At 32.7% G+C, this 11,359-nt stretch overlaps 1 protein-coding gene and 1 long non-coding RNA gene across 9 annotated transcripts in view; one reads left to right on the top strand and one right to left on the bottom strand.

Moving 5' to 3' along the window:
• Positions 1–843: 843 nt before the first annotated feature.
• Positions 844–3,114, top strand: LOC114076518. The gene is made up of 2 exons (XR_003577432.1): positions 844–1,382; positions 2,908–3,114. It is a non-coding gene; the product is annotated as an uncharacterized LOC114076518 (long non-coding RNA).
• Positions 3,115–9,557: 6,443 nt separating this feature from the next.
• Positions 9,558–11,359, bottom strand: part of LOC107007906 (light-mediated development protein DET1) — a 31,361-nt gene continuing 29,559 nt past the window's right edge. For 4 of the 8 annotated variants that reach the window (XM_027914058.1, XM_015206749.2, XM_027914059.1 and 1 more), the window contains 2 exons: positions 10,096–10,195; positions 9,558–9,992 (listed from right to left, as the gene is read on the bottom strand). In XM_027914058.1, coding sequence (XP_027769859.1) covers positions 9,853–9,992; positions 10,096–10,195 — 240 coding nt within the window. In that variant the 3' untranslated portion in view covers positions 9,558–9,852. Of the gene's footprint in view, positions 9,993–10,095; positions 10,196–11,359 lie in introns of those variants that run through there. The other 4 variants (XR_001455173.2, XR_001455175.2, XM_027914060.1 and 1 more) reach the window with 3 other exon arrangements.

The following is an 11,359-nucleotide window of genomic DNA, read 5'->3' as shown; positions in this document are numbered from 1 at the left end:
ATGGGTTGGAAGGTAGGGGGTAAAGGTGGGCAGGTAGGGGGTAAAGGTGGGCAGGTAGGGGGTGAGAACATGGGTGGGGTGATAAAATATTTTTATTATTTTAAAAAATAAGTTTAATTATTTTTCTACAGTGTGGGGTGGGATGGGTGCTGGTGGTGAAAACAGGATAAGAGATTTTGCTTTTAGCTTTAGCGAAATGGTCTGTTGGACCCTTGTACTTGTCTCTGTTTGTATTTTGGATCCTTTTACTTACCCTTTGGTCATTTGGACCTCTGAACCCATCCAAACCCAACATATTAAACACAATTTTTTTATGTGGAATCCTATGTGTAAAGACTCCGCATGGACCGTGTGATACACACAAGCAAGAGCTTGAGACGTGTTGACACCTAATTTTGATCGACCTTTAACCATTTTTAGGAATATTATTCGATTAAGTACATATTTTAAAATTTATTTAAAGTTTAGAATTTTAGTCGTTTTTGCTTGAAAATTATATATTTTACTATGTTTACTTTATATAACTATTTTAAATATTATTAAAATATTTTAAAATTATTAATGAATTTGAAATGTTTCAAAACTTAAGTGATTTCCAATTATATAAATTTTTTTATATATGTAGTATTTTAATTGAATAGTAATTTCTAAATTTTCCTCAAAATCATTTAAATCTTAACCCATTTTATTTTAATTTCTTTCAATTCTAGCCACTTCAATTTAAATCTTGTTTCAATTATAACCATCTTTCATTTCAATTCTAGCCAATTTTATTGCAATTTTGGTCATTCCATCAAATTAGTTTAATACTCATTTAATCTCATTTGTTCATCCCTTAAACTAAATCCTAGCTGCTCATATATTTTTCATCTGACGGTTATGATCCCCAACTCCTCCGTTGCTCCTCCTCCTCTCCTCTTCTCAATTCCAGCGGCTCCAAACAACACCGGTGGGCAGCAGCAAATGGCGAAGAGCCAGGCAGCCGTCGTCACCCCTCCTCTCATTACCCCATTCTCTTCGGCGGAGGCGTGGCGAGGAGCTGCCTTTTCTTCCTCCTTCCCTCTCCGCCTCCCTCTTCTCTTTTTTACATATCCTCATTTCTTCTTCTCTCTCTCTCTCCGCTCCCGTCTTTTCTCTTCTCCAGGCGAGGAGAGCAGCGAGCAGCTCCACAAGCAAGGACAGCCAGCAGTCGGCGCCGCTCCATCTCCCTCCGCCTCTCGTTCCTCTTCTTTTTGCAGGACCAGGAGCAGCAACAGCAAAACTTCGGCCAGCAGCTCCGACAACAGCAAGCAACCTCGAGAACACGCAATAGATGAACAGGCTCCGACCAGAAATGGGAGGTAAATCAACAGATAAGGTGAATTATTTCAGATCCATTCCAGGTACATGCTTCTTTTTACGAACTTTTATTACTTAAATCGATGCATGTGGGCTGATGTTCTATGTTTAAATCGATATTTTTGTTAGTTTATTGTGTTGAAACCCATCTTTTGTATATGTTTAAGTATAATTTGTCGCGATTTAATATGATTTTGGTGTTCAAGCTAGATGCGATTGAGGTGAGAATTGCTATTAATATGTTATTGCCAGAAATTTCAGCGTGTTATCTTGCTTATTTTCCTTCACCTTGAATAATTTTCATTGTGACTATACCATTTTTGTTTATCAAAATTGCTCTTGTGACAATGACTATTGGTGTAAATTGTTATAAATTGCTTATATGATTAGCATATATTTATTCGCACTTGATGTAATTAAAAAAAATTGATAAAACCATTTTTACCTCAATGTTTCCCCTCTCTCTTCCTTGCTTAATTGAAAATGGATTAATTGACGCTAAAGTGATTTTTATTACGTTATATGAATTTGGACATATCTTATGGGTTGGTGAGGAAATTGTGCCTATTATTTTATTTACTAATGTTAACTCATTGTAATCACCTTTGTTAAAGCTGATTGTATTCTTACCTCTTTTATTTTGGTTGAGCTAAAAATAAATAAATAATTTTGTTGATTTAGTTTATCTTTTGAATAAGAAAAATATTATAATAATTGGATCTCATATATTTCCTTCCATTTTTGCTTATTTGTTTGTTAAATTGTAATATGTGATGAATATTTGTCTTACTTGAATTTTACTTATTTATTCATTTTGTTTGCCTGGTAATTGAATCCCTTTATCCTATTTGAAAATTATATAAATTCCTGCTTGTTTATTTTAGGAAAATAATAATTCCAATTTTGGCTCTTTTTAAAATAAAGTAAAAAGATATCTCTTGATCTCTTTTTCCTTATTTGTAATTTGATTGATTTTCTTACTTGTTATTATATGGTAAAAATAATCTTATTTGGCTCTTCATTGTTTAAGGAAAAAATAATAATTCTTCCTAATTTATTCTTTTGCTTATATTTAGTAAAAATAATAATGACTTTTCTGATTTGGCTCTAATTTAAATAAGGTAAATAGTATATTTACTTAATTCCTTAAAATATATTTTTCCCTATTTGTTCCCCCTTCTTTGCCATATAAAGAGGAGCCCCCTCCTCTCATTCTCAACTCAACTCGTTCACTCACTTCTTACCACAAGAGCTAGACTTCTTAACTCTCTCATTCTCTCATTGCTCATATTATTGCTACTCTTATAATAAATTAAGATTTCGGTAAACTTTCAAGTGCTTTCTTGGCCTTTGCTTTTGTTCGAGTAAAAAGTTGTATCAACTTGTTTTCATTGCTGCTATTCCTTTTTTACTTAACCGGTTAGTGTTCTTAATTTGCATTTACATTATTTTTGCATTTATACATTTATGTAAGTTTGTTGTTCTATTCTTTTCTATATGTATAATTTGTTGTTAAATAAGTGCATGTGTATCTCACCTTGTCTAACATAAATATGATTACTTGTGTAGCGATTTGATTGTTTTGAAAGGTTTCAAACTTGAAGTTCAAGTTGAAGATTAGCTATGAAAAGAGACTACCTTGTCTAATTTATGTATCTGAATCTATATTTTCTTATTTATTTATTTGGATTTTTGTAATATTTGTATAACTCTAAAGCACTTTCATATATGAAATAGATTTAAGGATCGCCTAAGGGGAGGGGAATTATATGCTAATTTGCTAACTTATTTGTGTTAGAAAGCATGCGTATAAAATTTTAATTTGTTTGATAAAACGACTTTAGATTTAACTAAAAGGAATTAAATAAAACAAATCATATTTGTTGAATTACTTGGTTGATCTTGTCTAACTAATGAATTGAAGCTAATTTTATTCTAAGTTGCATTTTAATGATTCGGAGTCTCTTCCTAATTCGCTAGACTATTAAATAATTTGTGTGCATTTCGTATAAAATCATTCAATTGAATAAATATTATGCCTATAGAATACATGTAAATATTTTTTAACACCTAGAAATCCTGCTCTTAGGTGTATTTTAATAGCTTTTGCATTTTTAAAAAATAGAATATTTATAAATATTTTCTGCTCATTGTAAATAATAATAAATTTCTGCCTTTATTTTTCCGCATGTGCTTATCCTAAAATCTACAAAATAATTAATATTTCTGCAGCATAGTTAACCCCTCTTTTCATCTAAAGTTGCTACCAATTATTTTCTGCAGCTAATAAAAATAACAGTCTAAGAAATATTTTTGCATTAATAATATTCTGGTTTTCTGATTTCTGCATTTTCTGCCCTAAGAATTTTTAGCAATACTAATCAATCTGTAAATCTGTCAGTCTTATAAAAAAATATTTTTTTGTATTAATAATAAAGTTGTCATTTATCAAAAAAAATTGTATTAGTAATAAATCTGTTGTTTTTTCTTAAAAAATAATTTACTGCCTTAAATTAATAAAATCTATTGTTCTAAATAATATTTTCTGCATGAATATTTAAATTTGCTACTGTTTGAAATATATATGCATGTGTGATCACTTCTTTGCTATATTAGGAATCAAATAAATAAAATATGTTATTAAGTTTTGCTCATCTTAAAATTACTTACGTTAAAATAAGCTTCTTTAACAATTTTTTGTCACCCTTAAAAGTTATTTAGATAACTATCTGCATGCCCTTAGGAGTTTCCATTAATAATTCCGCCTGCTTAATTCTTTGTTGTCTTAATGTCAATTTTGTTTGTGTGCTCACAGTTAAGCATGAATCTTTTGCCCAATTATGTGTGTGTGCAAGCATGTTTATTAAAATGCAGAAAATGACCGTCTTGATTGTCTTTGTTTATTTGACTTGGTGTCTAGGAGGGCCTTATATTTTTATTTTGTCTAAACCCCCAACTAAGAGTCCAATGCCTCTCGGACATTAAGTTGGGACGACTAGGCACCTTCTAGGTACGAAATGCATGCGGTGGTGGGGTAGGGCTAGTTGTCCCTACGGAGATGATGACATCCACTCAGGCTGGAAAAGACAAACCTTTGTTTTGTCTGTCCCTATACGGAAGCCTATCGAAAAAAGAAAAAGAAAAGTCGAGTGTTGATCCAAAAAGTCTCTTAGAGTCTCTCTTCTCTTTTATCACTTTATTTGTTTAATTTAATTATGTTTGTTTGGGATATCTTAAAACAAATGTATAAAATATTGTTTGATTAATTGATTGTGCAATTTTTGTCCTCTTTCTTATCTCTTTATTAATTGCTTATCATATATTTTATTTATTGTTATCACTTAGACTCCCATGCTTAAATAATTAATTGAAATAATAATATGAGCTAATTGTTGTATTAGGTAAATTCTATCACCTAGCCTTCGGATGTTTGATTAATTAATTAATTAATTAAAATAGTCTTAATTGTGTAATATTGGTTATCACCTAGCTAGTATGTTAAACTTAAATAAATAATGAAGTGACCTTATTTTCTACTTGTAACCCCCACATAAATTGCATAAGCTACGACCGGGACCCATATTTGTGGACCTTGAGGGATGCCTAACACCTTCTGCTCAAGGTAATTTGAACTCTTACCCTGATCTCTGGTTCGTTGACCTTAGCTAGACTTAGTTAGGTTAGATAGGTGCCCTAACGCGCCTTAATTCGTTAGGTGGCGACTCTTCAAAACTCCAAATTCCAAAAGAGTTGTTAGGTCGTGATAAAACCCGTTTTGACAAAAAAAATGGGGCGCGAGAAGACGCCTTAAAAAGGTAGAAACCGTCATATTTTGACCTTTAAAGGCCATCCATTCTTCTTTATTTTCACTTTGCACCATTGTTGGACAAATTTGAGCTTTTATTTTTTATTTTCTCAATCTTGTCTCTTTAAATATATTTCTCTTTTATTTTTGGTGCCTTTATTTGTCCTTCGATCTACGCATCTCTTTTTTTGTGTATGATTCTATTGTATTTTTGTTGCTTTGATTTTGTTGGTATTCACGATGATGGTTCGATGTTGCTACTGTGGAGTATATTTTGAACTAAAGACATCAAGAACACCAACTAATCTTGGAAGAATGTTTTACGGTTGCCAAAAATATTCATCCTGTTATGATTGTAGATTCTTCCAATGGGTTGATGCAAATAATTCAACATGCCAAGAACAATACAACATTAACAATCCATCAACGAGCTCAGGGCAAGGAATAGAAGGAAGACAAGCAAGGCATAGAAGACAAGAAAGGCAAGGAATTCAAGGATCACACAGTAGTATTGATATCACTATTATTATGATTGTTTTCATTTGGTTTATAGATGTTATTTTAAAGATATATTAATTTGTACTAGGTTTTATTTGATAATGAAATGGAATAAAAAAGACATTGGCCTCAATAGTTGACTACATTTACTTCAGAAATCTAAATAGCAACTTCATTCAAACACAAAATTCATACAGAAAAACAGTCTTCCCAATAGAAACTTAACTCAAATTCATATAGGCACCATTCATGTACAAAACAAAGTCTTCCTAATAGCAGAATCAAAACAGTTGGGATCAAGTCATTAATCAAAATAAAGTTAGTTGATATCAAGCCATTAAGTTAAAAAAAAAAGTTTAATCTAACGCGTGCCTTGAGTGCTTGGTGTGGCATGAGTGACTGGTGTGCTTTGAGTGATTCTGTAACTCTCATCTTGCATATGTCTTTGAGTAACTGTAGTTCTTCCCTTCCACCTTAGTCCATTGGGTTTTTAACCAATATCAATATTGGTAGGAGTTGAACTTGACAATGTAGCACTATGTAACACCCTTCCTGAGATAACAACAAAAATCTTAACTTAAATATGAATTAATATCAATCAAATAAATTACATGTGTTTAAATGATAAAATGTATACCTTGTCACTGTAACTACCACCTAACAAAATAAGAAACCATAACCAGTTGTCTTTGCTTCTTTTTTTTTGGTCTTGATCTCTTATATGCAAGCATTGAGCTACCATTCAAAGTTGTGCTAGTCTTCTACAATGCCCTCTCCTAACTCACTCATTTCATCAATGTTTGGACTCAAAAAGTACCTCAAATGATGCCCTGGCAGGTAGAATTTTCTTCTCCTTTCTTCACTACTCCTGTCTTTCTTCTAGTTTGTCCATATATGCCTAGCACACCATCTAATTTCAGCATTTGGCGATACTTCAATAAGTGCAAGATGAAGACCCTATCAAAACAAATAACATTTGACACACAACAACGTTAAATATCAATTACTCCAGAAATTAAAGAATAATTTAACAAATAAAATAGTAAATTAATAATACCTTTTGCATAGCAGACATCACCGTTAGTTCTTCACCTTCTGTAAGCTCTAAATCATGCTTCATGCACTTGCGAAATCACAACCACGTGTCCTTGGTATCTTTATCAACTACAACCCATACTATATCAATAAATCAGTAATCCTTCTACACCTTTCTTTCCATCCACTTTTTAAGGAACCAAGACAAATATAAATGCTCATAAACACCTCTTTTTATGGAATTGTGTTGTTGGATTTCCTCATAGATACAATAGTTTCAGGATTTGTGGTCTTTAATTCCTAAGCATAATCATACAACCTAGCAAACTCCTTTCTGAAATCTCCCAAATGGTCATTCATAACTCTCAATTTTTCCTTTCTACAGTTTATCTTACTAACATACAAACCATACTGCTTTTGTATCAAAGGCTGAACCTGATGTAGTTTGATGATAGGCTCACTCATAATCATCTCCTTGTAATGATTACTAATCCAAATGGGGGTATATAGTTTGTTTCTTATTCTTCTAAAACACTTGTGGACAGAAAATATGTTTTAACACTGAAGTTTTCAGCGTTACCATTAATACTTTCAAGAATATGCCAAGGACAGTCCTTTTTTCTCACAGTTTGCCTTTATCATTTCCTTCTAATTAGGTTTCAACTTAATATTAACACCATTCTGAATAGAGTAAGTTTGTAGTGCCTCCTTGAACTCAATATGATTAAAAAGAAACAATGTACAATTGAAATAAAACCTTTTTAGCACTTGGATCAAAGTAGATCTTTGTACTTTCCTTCCTAGGTGTTGGATCTACCACTTCATCATTCTCATGAAGGATCTCCTTCATCTTTACTATTGTCACTATCAGGATCTGAACTATAAAAAAAAAGGTCATCACCACCCAAATTTCCATATAATCTCCCCCTCTTCTCCTTATAAATGTCTTCAAAATTAGCAGCTATACTGACAGGACCAATAGTGTCTCATCTAGATTTACCTATCAACCTTATCTTCAACTTGTTCTTGAATGTTAAAATATTTTCATCAATCTTTTCATCAACGTCAGAAAGGGAATCAAAATCAGAATGTTCTTCAACTCTAGGGACTTGCTCTTCAACTCTAGGGGACTGCTCTTCAACTAAACGGGACTACTCTTCAACTACAGGGGATTGATTTTGGTTTAAATGTCTATTGCAGTTTCATCAAATGGTTGAGATGAAGACACATCAGCCCTATCTATATGTGGGAAGGATGACAGATCAACTCTATTTTGTGTGGGGAGGTGGACACATCAACGTTATCTTTTTGTGGAGAGGAAGACACATCAACATTAGTGATAGGCAATACAAGTATCTCCTCAACAACTAAAGGTATATCAATGGAATGTACAACATATCCATGAATAAAATCAACACCCTTCAAACCATTAAGAAAGTTTAAAACATTAGATTCAGTATTTAACATGTAAAAAATACCCTTCTTATTGACTCCGCATCTAAATGTCTCAACATTAATAACATAATATGCAATACATCTACATCTCTAATAATCTTTTCAAGAAAAGTGATTCCATTGACATACCTTAAAGTATGATCAAATACAAAATAACCCTTTACTTATTAAAGATAATGAGAATCGGTTATTCAAACAAAAAGGAAAAGGCCCTACTTAGTTTCGCAAGCCTTTGTCATTATCATACAATGCCTGTAAAGTCTAAGAAAAACAACTATTTTTAAAGCCATTAAGTTACCAAGACTATAAGACAAATAGTCCTAATTTAGTTTAAGGAAATACTATCAATACCCAATCCTTATAATGAATTGTTGTAACAATGAACCACTAACACTATTAATACCCAAGACAATTGACCAAAAATAAAATATTAATCTTAGTCGAAATTGAGATTTTACGAATAAATCCTACAATCTACTCGAATTCACGAAATATGTCCTTGAAGTCACTCGAAGTCGTACATCAACTACGAAAGCATAATACACTAATACTACACCCAAACCAAAGTTACAATTCCCCCCAAAAAATTAGAGGATCTAATGACAATCGACCCTAAAATCAAACAGATACACATGAAGAAGATAAAAAAATCAGAACTAACGCAAAAGGTAAGAACTTACAACGAAAATTGTCATCGAACTGCGCTTCAACTGAGCAAAATCGCAAATGAACTGTGAGAAATCGCGGAGAGGAGAAGGGAGAAGTCGTGAAGTTTTGGACAATTCTTAGTTCATATGAGTCATTTGCCAATGTGGAATATAATATTGATACATGAATTTTTTTTCTTTTGGCCAATGTGTATGAGTTTGTGCAACACGCACCATACCACATCAAAAAATGTGTTTAAAATGTGGGTTTGAATGGTATCAGGGGTCCAAATGACAAAAGGGTAAGTAGAAAGAAATGTCCTGAACACAAACAGACACAAGTACAAGAATCATTTCGCCTTTAGCTTTAAGTACAATCTCTATATTATAATAATATGTATCCGTGTTTATAAATATTATCCTTTGAATAACTCATTTTTACTCTGTTTAAAATATGAATCAAGTTCAGCATTTAACCCATTTTTATTTAATGTTCGATCAACTTATATTCGACTCAATTGTTTACCACTCCTAATTCATACAAAAAGTTCTTCACGAACTTGCTTCATCCAAATTCGTTCAAGTGTCATCATATTGCTTTTCTAATTTAAACCAAAAGGAATGCTGGACAGAATTAGACATACAACGAATGGCAAATCTAGTCATATGTCATCTTCCTTTATTCTGACTTGAACATCCCAACAAACGCAGTTAACGCAGCTGATACAGGTAAAAAAATTTGTGTACCATAGTCTATAGTATCCATAGATAACCAAGAATGGGTCTTCATCAGTTTTCTACCTCACAAACAAACATCTGAATGTACATCAATTAATTAGAAGAGAAGCTGTAACAAACAACTTACAGAAGAACAAATCCTTATGACCATACTAACCGTCTTGGCACTCTATCAAGCATTTGTTTGATGCTTGTAGCAAAGAAAATGTAGGAGTCAAAGACACTAGCATCTACGGGTCTGTTATGATGAATTTGCGATTTATAGGTTGATTTCAGTCTAGAGGTTATTAGAGAAATTTATAAACAAATAGGTAACATATAAATCAAGTTTTTACATTATCGACGAAAATGGATATTTACAACTGATGCCTGCAGAAACAAGGTTTGTTGAACAGAAAGTGCAAGGGGTAATATTGGGTGGAAGAGGAAGGAACAGATCTTCTTAGTTCGCCCATCCGTGCTGCCAGCTTCAGGTCCTGATAGTAAATGTACATTAAGAATAAGCAGCATAAGAAAACAAGCCAAGTTTTACCACCAGAAGATGAAGCATGTCAACAATTGTAAACAAAAAGTCAGTACCTGGCTTCATTTTGAATTTCAGGATATTGGGTTGTCTTCTAGAAATGAATTTGATTGGATGGTCAGTAGACTGTCTATGGCGGTCAATAGCTGAAATAAGCTGCAATAGAAGGCTAATCAGGAATTTAAACCGCTCACAAGAAAATTTCCGAACTTATATATAGAATTAACACTTATATATTGCAAGTAAGCAAAAAAATACACATTGCGGTGTGGATGAGAGGGCTGAGTAGATCCAATAAACTGCTGCAAAGAAATTGCACGCTCTGAAAAAATTCTGAAGTATCAGAATGATACTAAACAAAGATTGTACATGAAGGACTAACTGTAATCTAATTGGAAATTATTCACAACATGGTTGCAATATTAATATATCTGCAGTTAGATCTGAAATTTGCAAAGAAAGAAAAATACCCTCCTGTCAACTTGCTCAAAAATTACCAAATATCATCCATTGTTGCAGAAAATAAGCCTAGATGATTTGGCTTATTGTTAGATATAAGATGAAATGTTCTTCCACTAAGGTTGACTCTCTCAACCCAGACTAGGTTGTCAAATGGCACGTTACGACTCGGCTTTTCTCGCCTGTATTTAGTTCAGCTCAGTTTTGGTGAAAATCAAGCTAGTCTCTATTAAAACTAGGACTGTTAGAACAAAAATACTCAAGAAACTGATTTGAAAAAATAAAAATAGAGTGAACTTATGAAATTCCTTGTGTATATTAATCTGCAGAAAGTCTGAATTTATACAAAGAAAAAACATAAACATTAAAACTAAAATAAGAACATGTGCCACTAACAACCATAAAAGGGGGCCACTAACAGCCATAATGGGGCCACTAACTTCAGAAACTTGAGCAACTAAAGTTGACTAAGTCTAGCTAGAAAATAGGCAGCACAATTGAAATAAGTAAAAAACCGTAAAAATAATAATAAGCTGAAAAAATGTCAATTGTCTAACACTCCTCCTTGGCATTTTTGTGGCAAACACCAATTCTTTGCCTCAGATCTTCAAACCTTTCCTTTGGCAATGACTTAGTGAAAATGTCAGCTAGCTGGTTCTCAGATGAACAATGAACAAGCAACACTTCATTAGATTGTTGGACTTCTCTAATAAAATGAAACTTGCTCTTGATATGTTTAGTTCGACCATGAAACAGTAGATTTTTTGAGAATGAAACTGCTAAACTGTTGTCACATATGATCTTGGTAGCTTCTGTTTGTTCATGGCCTAAGTCCTTCATCATCTTCCTTAGCCAGATAAC

Source organism: Solanum pennellii, chromosome 1, assembly GCF_001406875.1.
Source record: "Solanum pennellii chromosome 1, SPENNV200".
In the NCBI taxonomy this organism is placed as follows: domain Eukaryota; kingdom Viridiplantae; phylum Streptophyta; class Magnoliopsida; order Solanales; family Solanaceae; genus Solanum; species Solanum pennellii.
Note: the sequence above shows the minus strand (reverse complement) of the source record. Positions and strands in the feature narration are given on the sequence as shown.